The sequence below is a fragment of the Trachemys scripta genome, chromosome 6 (genome assembly GCF_013100865.1).
Source record: "Trachemys scripta elegans isolate TJP31775 chromosome 6, CAS_Tse_1.0, whole genome shotgun sequence".
Classification (NCBI taxonomy): domain Eukaryota; kingdom Metazoa; phylum Chordata; order Testudines; family Emydidae; genus Trachemys; species Trachemys scripta.
The window spans coordinates 107,365,103-107,381,410 of NC_048303.1; the positions used below are offsets into that span (position 1 = coordinate 107,365,103).

The 16,308-nt window shown below is 41.0% G+C and overlaps 1 protein-coding gene across 2 annotated transcripts in view; it reads right to left on the reverse strand.

The window, feature by feature from the left end:
* The window catches only part of UHRF2 (ubiquitin like with PHD and ring finger domains 2), a 174,414-nt gene that overhangs the window by 22,615 nt on the left and 135,491 nt on the right, over positions 1–16,308 (reverse strand). Inside the window, exon 9 of one of the 2 annotated variants that reach the window (XM_034773106.1) lies at positions 15,199–15,303. The exons of the other annotated variant lie outside the window; for it this stretch is intronic. Coding sequence (XP_034628997.1) covers positions 15,199–15,303 — 105 coding nt within the window. The remainder of the gene's footprint in view (positions 1–15,198; positions 15,304–16,308) is intronic. 2 annotated transcript variants of the gene reach the window in all.

The window sequence follows — 16,308 nt, forward strand, 5'->3', positions numbered from 1 at the left end:
CAACAGGAGAGGCAATGTTTAAACCCAAGGGAGCCAGATATACTCCTTTCAGGGTTCACTTTCCGAATGGAAAGGGCTAGGGAAATCTAATTTATGCTAAGGAGATAACGATTCTATAAGTGAATTTTTTTTTTAAATGAAAAGAGAAGGAAGTATTAACACTAACTGAAACTCTATTACTACTAAGGAAAAACTAGTAAGAAAAAACACTAAGAAGAATCTCTGTTATGGGCTCTGCTTAAGGCTCCATCTCAAGCCAAGAGGAGGTTGAGAAGGAACTGACAGCAGTTTGCCCGCACAAGTGCTATATAGCAAGAGAGCAGAGCATGAGACAGGGAGAGTGCATGTGCACGCCAAATGGACACTGCTACCACAATTCCGATCTGAGGAGCAGGGATGCAAAGACGTCTAGAATGGTGCACCCATAGGGACACTATTCGAAGAAGAAAAGATTCTGAATTTGACAGATGTCAAAGGGAGCTCTTTAGCAGTTTTATGTTACAAATCTGTGGGTGGGAGCCTGAAATCCTCCTTTAGAAAATGTATTTTCTGTATTATGTATTCTGGATGTACTCTAATAGGACCAAAAAAAAAAAAAAAAATCGGACAGTCTTATTTTCCCAACTTAAACATGTAATTCATCCAACCCTTATTGCTCCTGCACTTTCCTGTGCTTGAAACAGCTTTCTTCAAGTAGCACGTTCTGCCATTGATTATAAATTCTTTTTGGCATCTCCCTTTCTTTTCTTTAAGCCTTCTCTCTCTCTCTCCCCCCTTATATTGTCTCTGTAAAGTTACCACTTAATTGTCCTGATTATAAGAGAACACACATTTTAAATTCAATTCACCTCTGCACCACATAAATTCTGCATTGTCTTAATATAGGCACAATACTGTGAGATGCTGAGCAGGTTCAGTGAAGAAAAGCTCCCACAACCCCTACTTAATTGGGAACTGAAGATATCAGCACCTTATGAGAGGCATTCAGAACTTCAGATGATCTGATTATATCTTACTATAACATGGTGAATCATGGCATATATTAAATCAAACCTTATTATTTCAGTCTTGTTCCTGTTGTATACTTAATTTTGATTCTTTTACTTTTTAACTTTCCAAGACTCAGATGTTAGACTCTTTCTTGTTACTCCCTCCAATTTTTCTCTTGTATAGTTTGCCCAAATTTCAGTTTGGTCTTTAATCTAGATACAGAACTAGATAAATAAGGAGAATTTAGTATAAGTAATTTTAAAATATTCTTCTTTATTACCAAAGCTCAGTAACAGATTTCCTAACAAAAACTCAGACCTAATCTAGAACAAAAACCTTGTTCTACCAGCCTTCTTAGATGCAATACAAGAACCAGATTCACCAGTTTTATACTAGCAAGAAAGTGCTGAATCAAGCCCAAGATTTCCACCTAGCATAAGGAAGGGGAACCTGAAGAAGAGCTCTGTGTAAACTCAAAAGCTTGTGTCTCACACCAACAGAAGTTGGTCCAATAAAAGATACTACACCTCACCCACCCTGTCCCTCTAATAGCCTGAGACTGATGTGGTTACAACACTGCATGCAAAAAGATTGGACACATTCAGCTAAAAAGGCTTCAGAACAGGAAAATGATTATTGGCTGGTGAGTAGGTGGCTCTAAACTCTGAAAATGTTGATCAAGGCTTTGTCTACATAGTCATTTTTGTCGTTAAAACTTCTGTCGCTCAGGGGTGTGAAAAAAACACCCCGAAAGACAAATGTAACGATGAAAAGCGCTGGTGTGGACAGCACTTCATTAGTGGGAGCCACACTCCCGGTGACAAAGTGATTGCCCCTCATTGGAGGTTGTTTTATTTTTTTGCTGGGAGAGCTCTCACCAGGTGATAAAGAATGGCTACACAGTGCACCTTACAACGGTGCGGCTGCAGCGGCACAGCCACGCGGTTGTAAGGTGCGCAGTGTAGACATCGCTTAAGTGAAAGCAGTAGACAACTGTAGATTGCGCTCTCCTTCAGATTTTTCTTATTTTTCTGAATGGAAGTTGTTTAAAAGAGGAGTCATCACATCGCTAAAACTGGAATCAGTTTGCACATGAATCCAAGCAATTCAACAATTTAGATTCTGTGTGTCCTATCCTTCCCCAAAAGTTCAAGATCAGAATGTGGATCCAACTTCCCTAAAGTTCAGGGGTGCTGGTTTGGAGCCCCTTTATCAAATAAACCATGTAATAAAAATATAGATATGCCATTTTCAGAAAGACACTATAACTACTCCCTTCAACATCTCTTTTTCAGTTCAAATGGAGTGCTTTACTAAAAAGATAACTGACAATTCTACATTGCAAAGCTTTCAGACCAGCAAGTCTGGATGACCCTGTTAATTTACAACATTTACTGGAGCCTGTTGGCATCCCCATTTACTGATAGTAACAGACCTCCTGCTCTGCATGCATCATATTGTTAGACCATGAAAGCACTGTCTATCTGATGGGAAAACACAGACACTATTTGATATTCATGAACTTCCACACCAAAAAAGTAGATTTATCCTTAAACTTCCCTAATACTTAGAGCAAATATTCATTACCAGAATTGATTGAGACACAGCTATTAATCAGTGCTCCTCTGAACAATCTACAAAATCCGCACTTATTTTGTTCACAAGAAGTTGCTGGTTTGTGCTAAGTCAGCACTGTGGAAAAGGGATGACAAGCATAAACATACACATTCATCTAGAAGCAAAAAAATAAATAATATAATGATAACATGAGGCAGTAAACTTTTGACTAACTTTTCCCTGAAATTGAAATTTCTTTGATTTTGGTAGCACTCACAATGTGATAGGCATTCTCCAAACAGCAAATATGGCAAAGTACTTGACCTAAGGAGTTCACCATCTAAAGACAGAGAGTTTAAGGGGAAAGTGTGCTGTATAGAAGTAGAGCAGTCAAGGTAGTGCTTGGCTTAGTATTGGCAATGTAAAGTTAATATTTTTTTTTTAATTGTGTACTTTGTCAATATGTCAGCTAGATTCTGCACAACAGAAGTGACTCTCTGTGTCCTAGGCTGTGGGCAGTTAGGACTAATGGTTCAAATGATAGTTCAGCCTACCCCTTCGAGCCTGATCTAGAGGGAGAGAGTCCAGGAATGAGCTGAGGGTCAGTCCCAGAAGAACAGAAGCTGAATACCAGAACCAGAGGGTAACCCAAAGTTATAAGCAAAAGGCAGAGCTGATGATCAAAGGCAGAAATCCGAAGCCGGGGTGGGGAACAGGGACTGGAGCATAAGCAAGAGCAGATATGAAAACAAAGCTGATGCAGGATGGGAACAAGGCAGCAGGACAGGCTGGAAGCGGGATAGGGCAGAACAGGGACAGGAAAAAGGGCTGGAAGGAGCAGGCAAGCCCAGCTCTGGACATGGTACACGTTGAGCAGCTACTGATTGTCTGTGGGTGCCAGTCTTATAAGCAGGACTGCTAAATCAGCAGCCGATCAGGCGCTGTGGCTACCTACGTGAATTCCAAAGCTGTGCAGCTGGCTCTCTGGATGCCTAGCAGCAAAAGTAGTCAGGCAGCAGGCCAGCAGCTGAGCTGGTCTGGCCGCTGACATTCTTCAGGAGGGACTCAAGTGTACAGAGAGTAGGTATCTTGTGAATGAACTCTGGAAGGGCATTCCATGCATAAGAGCACTGTGGAAGAAGGCAAGAAGATATTTATGCAACAAGCTGAGAAATGGGCAGGTGGGACAGACCTAACTGGTGGAACAAAGGCGATAGGGAGTGACAAACTAGGACAAATAAGTAGGGTGGGACAGAGTTAAGCAGGGCTCTGAAGACTGTGGGAAAAACAGCTTGAATTTGATGTAGTTGCATCAAATGGAAATTATAAGGTACAGTCACAAAAGTGAAATGCCTGCAAACTGCAGGGAACTTCTTTAAAACATCACAATAGAGGCTCAAATTAAATGTATACCCCAAATTAAAAAACATAGTAAGAGGGCCAAAAAAGTACCACAATGGCTAAACAACAAAGTGGTTAAAAACAAAAAGGTATCTTTTGGAAATTTGGAAGTCAAAGCCTAGTGAGAAAAATAGAAAGGAGCATAAACTCTAGCAAGTCAAGTGTAAAAATATAATTAGGCAGGCCAAAAAAGAATGTGAAGAGCAACTAGCTAAAGACTGAAAAACAGTAATTTTTTTAAAAGTACATCAGAAGCAGAAAGCGTGCCGAACAATCACTGGGACCATTGGACAATCAAGGTGCTAAAGGAGCACTCAAGGACGATAAGACCATTGCGCAGAACCTAAATGAATTCTATGCATCAGTCTTCACTGCAGAGGATATAAGGGAGATTCCCACACCAGAGCCGCTCTTTTTAGAGGACAAATTTGAGAACTGTCCCAAATTCAGGTGCCAGTAAGGAGGTTGTGGAACAAACTCGTACATTAAACAGTAATAAGTCACCAGAACCAGATGGTATTCACCCAAGAGTTCTGAAGGAACTAAAAAATATGAAATTGCAGAACTACTGAATGTGGTAGGTAACCTATCACTTAAATCAACTGCTGTTCCAGATGGCTGGACGATAGCTATATGACCCCACTTTTTACAAAAGGCTACAGAGGCGAACCTTGCAATTACAGGCCAGTAAGCCTAATTTCAGTACCAGGCAAATTGGTTGAAACTATAGTAAAGAACAGAATTATCAGGCACACAGATGAACACAATTTGTTGGGTAACAGTCAACGCAGCTTTTGTAAAGGGAAATCATGCCTCACCAATCATTTAGAATTCTTTGAGGGGGGTCAAAACAAACATGGGCAATCCAGTGCATATAGTGTACTTCAGAAAGCCTTTCACAAGGTCCCTCACCAAAGCCTCTTAAGCAAAGTAAGCAGTCATAGGATAAGAGGGAAGGTCCTCTCATGGATCAGTAACTGGGTAAAAGATAGGAAACAAAGAGCAGGAATAAATGGTCAGTTTACAGAATGGAGAGAGGTAAATAGTGGTGTCCCCTAGGGATCTGTACTGGGACCAGTGCTTTTCAACATATTCATTAATGATCTGGAAAAAGGGGTAAACAGTGAGGTGGCAAAATTTGCAGATGACACAAAATTACTCAAGACAGTAAGTCCAAAGCAGACTGTGAAGAGTTACAAAGGGATCTCACAAAACGGGCAACTGGCTAAGAAAATTGCATTTATCAGCATTGAATTTCATCTGCCAAGTAATGCACATTTAAATATACATAAAAAATGATGGGCTCTAAATTCGCTATTACCACTCAAGAAAGAGATCCTGGGAGCCATTGTGGACGGTCCTCTGAAAACATCCACTCAATGTGCCATGGCAGTCAAAAAAAGTGAACAGAATGTTAGGAACCATTGGAGAAGGGATAGATAATAAGACACAAAATATCACGCCACTATATAAATTCATGGTATGCCCATACCTTCAATACTGTGTGAAATTCTAGTTGCCCCATCTCAAAAAAGATACATTCGAAATGGAAAATGCACAAAGAAGGGCAACACAAATGATTAGGGGTATGTAACAGCTTCCATATGAGGAGAGATTAAAAAGACTGGGACTTTTCAGCTTGGAAAAGAGACAACTAAGGAGAGGGGGTGGGAGTATATGATAAAGGTTTATAAAATCCTGAATGGGGTGGAGAAAGTGAATAAGGAAGTGATATTTACTTCTTCACACACCTCAAGAACCAAGGGTCACCCAGAGAAATTAATAGGCAGGAGGTTTAAAACAAACAAAAGGAAGTACTTCTTCACACAACACACTGTTACTAGGGGATATTGTGAAGGTCAAAACTATAAAGGGGCTCAAAAAGAGAATTAGATAAATTCATGGATCATACGTTCATCAATGGCTATTAGCCAACGTGGTCTGCAATGTAATTCCATCCTCTGGGTGTCCCTAGCCTCTGACTGCCAGAAGATAGGAGTGGATGACAGGGGATGGGACACTTTTTGCCTGTTCTGTTCATTCCCTCTGAAACACCTGGCATTAGCCACTGTCGAAAGACAGAATCATGGGCTAGATGGACCATTGGTCTGACCCAGTATGGCTGTTCTTATGCACACGAGGAGAAGGAATTCAAATATCGGGAAGATCTGATCAAAACAAGAGGCAAGCAAGAGGATTTTAGTGCCAACATTTTGTATGGACTGGAAGAAAGCAATGTGAGTGTTAGGGAGGTTGGAGATGAGGATGTTGCAGTAGTTGAGACTATAAATGCTGGGAGTTTTAGACACTTTTAAGGATAGAAAGGATGGATCCTAAAGATGGCAGGATTTAGATATGCCCCACATGTCAAAGGACAAGGGCCAGATTATAGTCTGAGGTGACAAGGAGGATGACCATATTGTTAATTGTGGTAGAAAAAGAGGGTGGTCAACAGAAGAGAAAAAAATCAGTTTTTTCCCTTGTAAATTTATGCTGATGATTAGCCATTCAAAGGTAGATGTCAGATAGACAAGTTTACATGTAGGATGGATGGATGTCAACAAGTCAGGAGTGGAAAGACAGATTTGAATAATCTGCAGAGATATGGTAGGTGAGGTCAAGGATGATCAGGACAAATAGAAGCCCTGAAATGTGGCCAACAAGTGTTTTGAGAGACCTAAAAAAAATCATCAAACCAAACTTTCGAATCCTCAAACTAGTTTCCCCATTTAATATAAAACATCTAAAAGATAGCAAAAAAGAAACAAAGAACAACTCTCCCTCTTTCTTGTGGAACTTGTGAGGAACTTTCTTCAGGGGGAAAAAATTGTAAGTGCACAAGCTGTTTGTCACAATCCATGAAGAGAGATTACTTACCGTAACTTGTTCAAGAGTGTCCTCTACATAGTCTCACTTGTGAGGTTGGTGTCCCCAGGCATTGAGCTGCAAAATCTTCAAGAGAGCAATTTCCATTTGGATTAATTCGCTCACCCTTCTCCCTTTCCTCATGGAGTATTATGAAGGTATAAAAGGGAAAATGGCCCCAACCACTGACAAGTTCCTTCCCTAATTTCAGGCTTGTTGATCCAAGACTTTAAATAAGTGGGAAAGGTGGGTGGAGAGCATGAATATGCAGAGATGAAACTATTGAAGAACAACAATTACCAGCAAGTAATCTCTCTTCTGTGAGTGGCCTCTGCACAGTCCCATTTGTGGGAGACTGGCAGGCACCTATGAAAGTGAACGGAGAAGTTTTAAGTGAATAAGGACTGCAAAACTGCCAATACAAGCATCAACTCTGGATGGCAGGTCAAGACAGTATTAGAAGTGACTGCAATTTCCCTCTCCCAGATCAGATCTTAGCAAGGGACATTTTTTCTTAAAATATCTAGAGAGCTTCAAAGAACAGCTTTGCAAAAATCTATGAAAATGGTAAATCAAAGGCATAGAATGGATGCTAGCTTCTCATTATTTGAATACGTTTTGATATCTCCAGGTGAATAAACACCTAGTGAGACATCATAAGAGTGTAAGAGAGACTTGGGGAAATACAGGCAGGTTAGTGGCCTGTATGAGATATAAACAAAGATGACTTTAGACTAGAAATGGGGATGAGGAAATCACATTTAGGATATGGACTCCAATTTACAAAGGACTGGCCATTTGGTTTTATCTCGCTAAATTTGTGGGATGTAACTACAGCTATGAGGAATGACTTTTTCCCAGGTTTACGGTACAGTGTTACTCTGAGCAATAGCAGACCAGAAGTCCCACAAGCTTTGTGATACAAGACTCATGCCAAAGCAAAAGAGATGCATGCACAGGAGGAAAACCTACAAGGTAGATAAACGAATGCATCCTTCCCCTGGTACCCAAATCTCAGCCAAGTGTATTGATATGAAGAAATTCTGTATTTCCTTTGGTGCAGCCACCAAGACAAAGTCATTACTTCCATCGACCCAAGTGGTACATGGAGCAACCATTCCATAAACTTGGTTATTATAAGGTTTACAGGGACTGTTGCCCTGAACATGTAAGGATGGCAGCTGATATCTCAACCCATGCAGCCTGAGATAATTCATAAATTATTCTTAATGTTCAAAGCATAATACATGACAACATTAAAAGCAAGAGGTTTATTTGGTCAAGAGTTTCTGCTTCTCGACAGAATCCACCAGACTTCCGAAAAATGTCATAAAGCATCTCAGCAATCCAGAAATCAGTGCATCAATCCAAGAAAATGTAGGCTCAGATGGAGATTTCTACGTCAACCTTAAGGAAGAGATCCAATACACTTGAAAATGATGCTAACATCAGACCTAGGATGTCTCAAGTCAAAACTGTCAAGACTCCGTTAGAGGTATTCATACCTGGCCTCCATCCTGACTGATCAGCTTACAAGTCTCAACCAACAGAATCAGGAAGCACTTAGAGGAATTCCTGTTTTCTATCCTAAAAAGGGAAGTCTGCCAATGACAGCAAGTCTTGTCTGACCCTGAAGCAGAACTGGAGATGATGGATATTCTCATTGGTAATAAATGGATTTAGTCAGGACCTACTCCCTTTGCATATACATAATGCCAGACAGCAATCTAAGTAAGGCATTTGTGCTGCTGTAGAAAGACCTTTCAAAGAATCTGCCTGGACACATTTTTGGCTCAGGTGTAAATGTCAAGAATGGATGGTACCTTAGTAATTAGTCTTATGCAGGCCACAGATGTAGTTTGAATAAAGGTATAACCCAATTACACTATAAGGAAACAGTTTGTGGATCAAAGTCTAGATGCAGACATGAATGCCCTGATGCCAGAAACAGATGATGTCAGGACATAACAGAGCTGAAAATTATCCTGAAAAAAGAGGCAATTTAATGCCAATGTCACCTTATAGGCTAGGAGCAATTTTCATGTGCTTTGTGGCCAAGGAACAGAACTTAACACCAAAATTTCGAAGCAGTTGGAGTTTATAATCTCAGTTGAGAATCCAAAATTTGTCTAATGCAGAAGTGTTTAATTTGTAAAGTCACTATTTGAATGCTCAGGTTCACGTAAATTTAAAAAACAATGAACTCTTCTGAGGCACCTGTACCTGACGCAGATTGCCTGCTAGGCTTAAACAGAGGAGGAAAATCCAAAGTCTTTCTGGCACTGCAGCAGAATATGTTCCAGAACTAAAGCATCAGAAATGCGGCACCAAAAGGCTCAGTCCAATTAATAAACTTCCAGGACCAAGACAGGATGCTCCCAGGATTGGTTGTCCTTTTAAAAAAATTTAAAAAGTGCTGATTCAGGTAAGGTCAATGTACAGTTGATTGCACATAAATAGGAAAATAAGACGATCCAGTGATCCAGCATCAGCAGATGCTCGTGCAGTGGACTCCAGGAAACTTCATTACGGCCAGTCTTCATAAATAAAGCACTGACACTGATGTTTGGAATCTCAATGTTTCCAGGCAGTAATGGCTTCAGGTAGTTTCAAAGTCAAAGTCTTAGTTATTTTTGGAATCAATAAGGGGTGTAGCACTGAATGAAACCCACTAACTACCAAATCATCCTCAATCTAGGCCTAAGAATGGGCTTCCAAGGTTTCAGTGATGAAGGTGTCTGCTTTCAAGGATATCTTGGTTAGGTGAGGTGTTTCAGAAATGACAAAAGGCACTTCAGGTTGTTCTCAGAACCCTGGCCTGGAAAAGTGAACAGTTCTACTGATTTCATCTGGAGAGACTCCCACAAAAGGAATGTTTACCTAGTGCCCCAGTTGACCATCTCTGCAGGCCCTGGGAATTAACCACAGGCAAGTATCACTTGACTACTGAAATTACACGAACTAAGTGTCTGACACTGGAAAGATTCCAGAAAAAGAGACCCAGATGTAAGGGTGCTGACTCAGTAGACCCCCAAGTATCATGGGGTTATCCCATCTCTAAAAATGAAGAGTCAATGGTGTCCAGTTCTCAGCACCACCCTCAATCTATTTAGACAGAGCTGGGGCCCTTTAATCACTTATGCTAGACATAGAGCCTCATTGCATGTGATTCTTCTGAACCTGTGGTGCAGGATCTCAGCACTGGGCTGCTAAACAAAGTTAAAGGTGCCAGAAAAATCAAGAATTGCTACACCTTCAGCACCAGAGTCAACAGATTTTGATAAATCAGGGAACTCTGGTGACACTTATGTAAGGCGTAACATCCCTTTACTCAGTGGTACTTCAGAAACAGTCACCAATACAGCACTGGACCGAGTTTAACTGAGCAAACCTGGAGACCTGCACATTGGGGACACCAAACCAGTCTGAACAGTGGTTTACCTAAGTTAATAGTGCTGTATCTTAGGCATCAAACTAAGTTAACTCAGATGAATCTGAGGATCCTACTACCACTAGAGTTGGGCACAGAGACACTTCAACTACTTTTTTGCCGAATCATGCTGCTGTACCTTTGACACCAATGGAACGAGGGACCTTAGTGCCATTTGTTGGGAATGAAGGCATATTTACGCCTGACAGAAGCCTGCTGTGGATTTTAAGAGTCTGTTCTGATAACATTAGCATAAAAATAAATAGAACTGTGTTCATGTAAGAAATTGATGAGCAATCATGTTTAGTGTTATGCATGTATAAGAAACTGCAGAGCAATCCTGTTTCTGAGAACAAGAAAAGATAAAGTACTAAAAAGCTAGAAAACTGATTTGAACGAACAATAAGCCTGCTGGGGGAGGGGAGTGAATATGGAAATGAGAGACTAATAATGCATCTGTAGAAGAAAAGATGACAAAAAGTTATAAATAAGTTTGTGCAACAAAGGAAGACTGAAGCTGTCCAGTGCTGGAGGTGAGTGTGCTGAGATCACCCTGATCAACTTCCCTATTGTGAATAACTGATAACTACTCGCTGAGCATTTTGTTTTAAAAAATGTTAGACCCATCTGTTGAGTAAGTGACCTTTAATCCAAGATTGCTTATACTGTGCATTGAATCATTTCATGCAAGTGTTTCACCAGAGTCAATTGTGCCAGATCCTCAGCACCAAACTGTCAATCCAGATGGATCCAGAGATCAAAAACCACTTATACTCGTGCTAGATCACTTCAAGCAAGTGGTACACCAGCCAATAGTGCCAAATCCTTAGAACTGGACTTGCATGATTCAGACTGTGGGGATGTTAATGCCATGTACAAAGGGGGTACCCGATGATTTCATCAGGTACTTCACCACATTCTAGCCTGCCAGATCCTAGGCAATTGACTTGGTTGACCTAGAGGGATCTGGGGACCTTAGTGCCTCTTACAGTGGGCATCAATCCACTTCTGATTCACTGGAATTGATGGTGCCAGAACCCTGGCAGCATGTCAACAGTTCCAGGACCTCCGCAATGACCTGGGTCTACCTACAGGGATTTCGGGATCTCAGCAACATGCTGGTTGTGCCAGAACCGCTGTGCTGGATTAGGTCTACCCAGTCACACCCTGGGGCTTTGGTGTCCTAGCAGCAGTGCTGAAATTTCACTGCTGCATTAGGTTGACCTGGACAGATCCAGGGATCCCATTGCTGTATCTACTGTGCTGGAATCTCAGTACCGGGCTTTGTCAGGCAGGTTAAGACCATGGACCTGAATGCTGCATGAGCTGGAAATAGAATCACTTGCCTAGCAAATGTCTAAAGTCAATGATGGACTTACATATTGCCAGACTTAGTTTCTGGGACTTGAAGAGCTTCCCCATCAGCAGGGTTTGGCAGCCCTCCTGCTCCATGTGTGTCCAGCTGACACACATGACAAATGGTTATAATTTCTTTTTTGTTCTTAAATTAAGAAACCTTTGTTAATTAACTGAGAATCTAACTAAAATAAAAGTAGCCCCGAGACGGCAGAAGAAAAGGAAGGAAGGAACGGAGGACACCGTGTGTGAGATGAGCTCACTGAACCTTTGGAAGTTAAAAACGAACCCAGGAGCAGTTGGGAGCACTCCTCCAATAACCTGAGAATCGCCCACAGAGGAGGGAGAGGGAGTGGTAAGTGACCTCAATGCACACGGTTCTCCAGAAGATTCTGTAACTCAACAATGGGAACTGCCAATCCCACAAATGGAAATAAGCAGAGGGCACTTCAGGCAAAAACAAAATTCATTCAGATTAAACTGTTGACACAGAATCAGTACTTAAGTTAACCACCTTGATTAATACTTCCTCAAACCCATCTGAAGAATGCACCTTGAAGTCCATACTCTAAGAGGAAGCAAACATTAGTTTTAATCCTGACTCAAAAAGTATTTAAACTTTCAGCGAAGCCACAAAACCTGACCGCAAAAACTACAGATTGACAATTTGGCATCTCAAAGGAGAGGATGTTGAATCTTCTTTAATATAGTTTGAATTGGATACACAGATGCTTCCAAAGGAATAAATCATGAAGATTCTGATCCCGAATGTCACAGTAATTAGTAATGTCTAAAATCTGTCATACTGGCTCCTGACAAACATTGGTCCATAATGAACATAGTTCTTAGGGCTTGTCTACACTTACTGGGAATTGACGAGCAGCAATCGATGCATCAGCGGTCGATTTAGCAGGTCTAGTGAAGACACACTAAGTCGACTGCCAATCGCTCTCCGGTCGACTCCTGTACTCAACCTGATCGAAATGAGTAAGGGGAGTCAACGGGAGAGCGTCTCCCATCGACGTCGCATAGTGTGGACCCTGCGGTAAGTAGATCTAAGCGATGTCGATTTGAGTTACGTTATTCACGTAACTCAAACTGCGTAGCTTGGATCGACTTTTCCCTTTAGTGTAGACAAGGCCTTAGACTGCTCAAATTCATGGAAAAAAATTCTGCAATAATTTCTTCAAGTTAGTGTTCTAGAGTCCTTAAAATATCAAGAACAGGACTGAAAGATTCTTATTTTTAACAAATACAACAATCTGAATCAGAGGTAGCTAGAATTAGTGCATCTTAAAATTGGACAACTAAAGCAACTGAACTCCTTTCCATTAAATTACGAGGATAGACAATCACAAGAAAAATATTAATATGCAAACACTTTAGATGCATGTAACTTTATGGAAATTCAGCATAAGCAGCAAGACTGTTAAGTTTCATCTTACCGCTCATTTTGCAAAAGCTGATGAAACCCCTTTCTACATTTGGAGCCTGATCCCGCACTGATGCAACTGAGTAACTTTATTCACTAAATTCAACAGGATTTATGTGACCAAAGTTACATGTTTGTTTGTTTGCACTTTCAGTTGTGCATCATAAAAGGATAAGAACTGAAAACCAAAGGGTAATTTCCACTTCCTGCAACAAGTTTTGCAAGCCAAATATCACTCATGTGATAAGCAGCTGCTCATACTCACAAGGAGAGTGTGAAGAAGCAGCTTGAAGGTTAGTAGAAACCATTTGAAAAATACTATAAACATATGCCGTAAAATAGCCTCGAATATTAATTTATCACTCAATTCTGCAAACACTTACATACAAGTAACTATGCTCAAGTGATTAGTCCTGTTGGACTCTTAATCCCACTTTCCTTGGTCCTGTTTAGTCAACTGGCTGGGGCAGGACTCCAAGCCTCTACACCAATTTTTAAGGAAAGGTTTTGTTGGGGGAATGGTTGGTGTATGTAGAAGAGTGACAAGAAAGGAGTTTGAATTTTTCTTTGTGTGTTAGAGAACTTTCTCCTTTAACTCTCTCTAAGAAAAATGGGAAGGTGGAAGTCATCTGGAAATCCATAGAAAGTTGGTTTGTGTAGGCTGATGCCAGCAAGCAGTTACTGAAGAGAAAATTAGCACTATTACTAAACATGCGCCTAAATAAGATTTTTTTTTCTCTGTATCCTTAATTAAAGAGCTACAGGAACTAAGCCTAAAGGCACCATGTCTGGTAGTCATACAAACATTTGAGAATAGCAGCTGCAATATTTCTTCCCCTCCCTTCTCCCTCTCTGCTCCTTCCAAAATATAAAGCCCACAAGAATATGACTTTACTTGAGTATCAGTATCTGCAGTAGCACCTGGCCACACCATCAGATGGGGATAAGACCAGGGATACCAAGGCTCCAAAACATCAATACCACTGCCAAAAATAAAGAACAGAAGTAATAGCATCCCCCAGCTACCCAGCTTTGACCATATAGCAGCTGACTCAATAGGATGCCATGGCCATGTGCCCTGGGGCTTGGGTTGGGGTTGACTTCAGGGATGTAGTAATGTTCCAACACCAAGTACCTCCTCATGTGACTTCTCCAACAGAGACACATTGATGCCTTCGGAGGCAAACTCCCGCAGCGGCAGCAGCTGGGTAAGCGCTGTTGGCAAAGAATACATAACATTCTGATGCTATTTAGGATGTTTATTTCATTTCCTTGTCTAATGCCTTTTCCCCTGCCTTTGTTTAACAGCTACCTATGTTTTTTTAAAAAAACAGGATGCTTACACTGCTTTATGTTCACCTGTTGTACGATTCAGAATTCCACCTGATGGCATAGAACTGCAGGAGGGGGAGTACCCTGTGTAAACATTATTTTGATTACAGAAAATCTATTCGCACACTTATCTTGGTCAGGCTCATGAAAAGAAAGGACAAAAGACTAATAATTCATATAGCTTGGGCACTCTATTTAGATGTTTATATGTATTGGTCACCAATATAGAAATTTCCCAACATCTTTTTTTGAGCACATTGAGCCAAAGAATCATTTTCCTGTGTAGTACTGAGGGCCCTCAGCTCTCAGTTAAATCAACGGGAGACGAGGACCTTCTGCACATCTCAGGATCGGACCTTGTATCTTTTATCCTAGCCTCACTAAAATTAAGATCACTGCCGAAAATTCAAGATTATCTGCTTGATAGTCAGTTTTATTAACTTGACAGCAATAAAGATGATGGTCAGGGCAGGATCTAAAATGCATCATTTACAAAGCCTACTGTCACAAGCTCATCAGATTTTATATGCTGATAATAAATCCAGACTATATAAGAATATTAACAATTAGCATTTGTGAATAAACTAAAATTCAGCAGTAATTAAAGTACTTTACATTAGAACACGAAGTTGTCTTCTGTCATCCATAACCATATATTTTTTTAAACATATATTTTTGTTTAAATTCAAAAAATAAGTTAAATAATAGTTAATATTTATTATTCTGTGAGCTCACACCTTGTTTATGAGGGTTAACTTTAGGAGCAGCAATGAACTTAACTCTCCACATTCATAAAACAGAAGTCTTGACATTGGTTTGGATAAAAAAAACATACCACTTCATCTTCAAATCCTCCGGCCAGCACAAGTGAATAAGCTCCATCATTACTGCGTCCATGGATTCCGCCAACATGGGGTCTGTGAACGCCTGCTTCACTCACCTTTGGTAATAAAATAAATAGAGGAAATCTTTAAGATAACTTCCTAAAGCAACTGGCCAACAATATTCATTTTTAACAATTCATTTATTGTTTAATGAAGTATAATTTTATGTGAAGAGGCAGTCTGCATAAAAGGTTAATACGAAGCTGCCTGAGGAAGAGAGGATTTTATGTACTTTTAGGAGGAACAAAGTCACAAAAGCAGTCTAGGGCCCAATTCACTGAGCAGTGATTAGAGGTGGCTGAGTGAGAGGGGTTGAATCACCCATTCCAGCGCTACATGAGGCCCAGCTTTAAAAAGCATGCAGGCTCCCAATGACTGGTAAGACACGTGGCTGGTGAGACTAGGGATGATGAGACTACAGGTGATGTGGCTGGTAAGACTAAGGGAATTAGCTAGTTGAGTTTGCCAGCAAAAGGACAGTAAGGAGATAAGGAAAGGAAAACCACAGAACCCTAACTTGCAGCTACTCTACAAGGAATAGCCCACAATGACAGAAATGGTGTGTCACCAACACCACTGCTAGCTAGCTCTAACTCTGCATGCACCTATGGGGGCTACTGCCAGACAGGCATCCTGACTCTGGAGGCTTCCACCCTGGCCCTGTCTTGACTTGCTCAGAACATGGCCTGGCAGGAGAACCCACTAGTGTGTTAGTGGTCTGTTGGGAGTTTCTCAGAAAACAGGTAGATGAGCAGCAGGAGGAAGTGGCTAATCTGGGTAGCATCTAGGAGCATGAGCACTTAATTGACCAGACACATGGAAACACCTGGGACAGAGAATACTAACCAACTTCAGATGACTACAGCAACATGAGAGGAGGAAGGAGAATTGGCAGCTCTAAAGGGAGGAGAATGGTTGCCAGTCACCTCGGGCAGCAGACAGTGCTTCACCCCCCATCCATCATGGTCAAGAACCAGTGTGCAGTACTGGCAATAGGAGGAGGAGCCTCTTCTCCCAATGTTGGGAAGCTCGCATTCACCACACCCCAGAGAAGAAAGCAT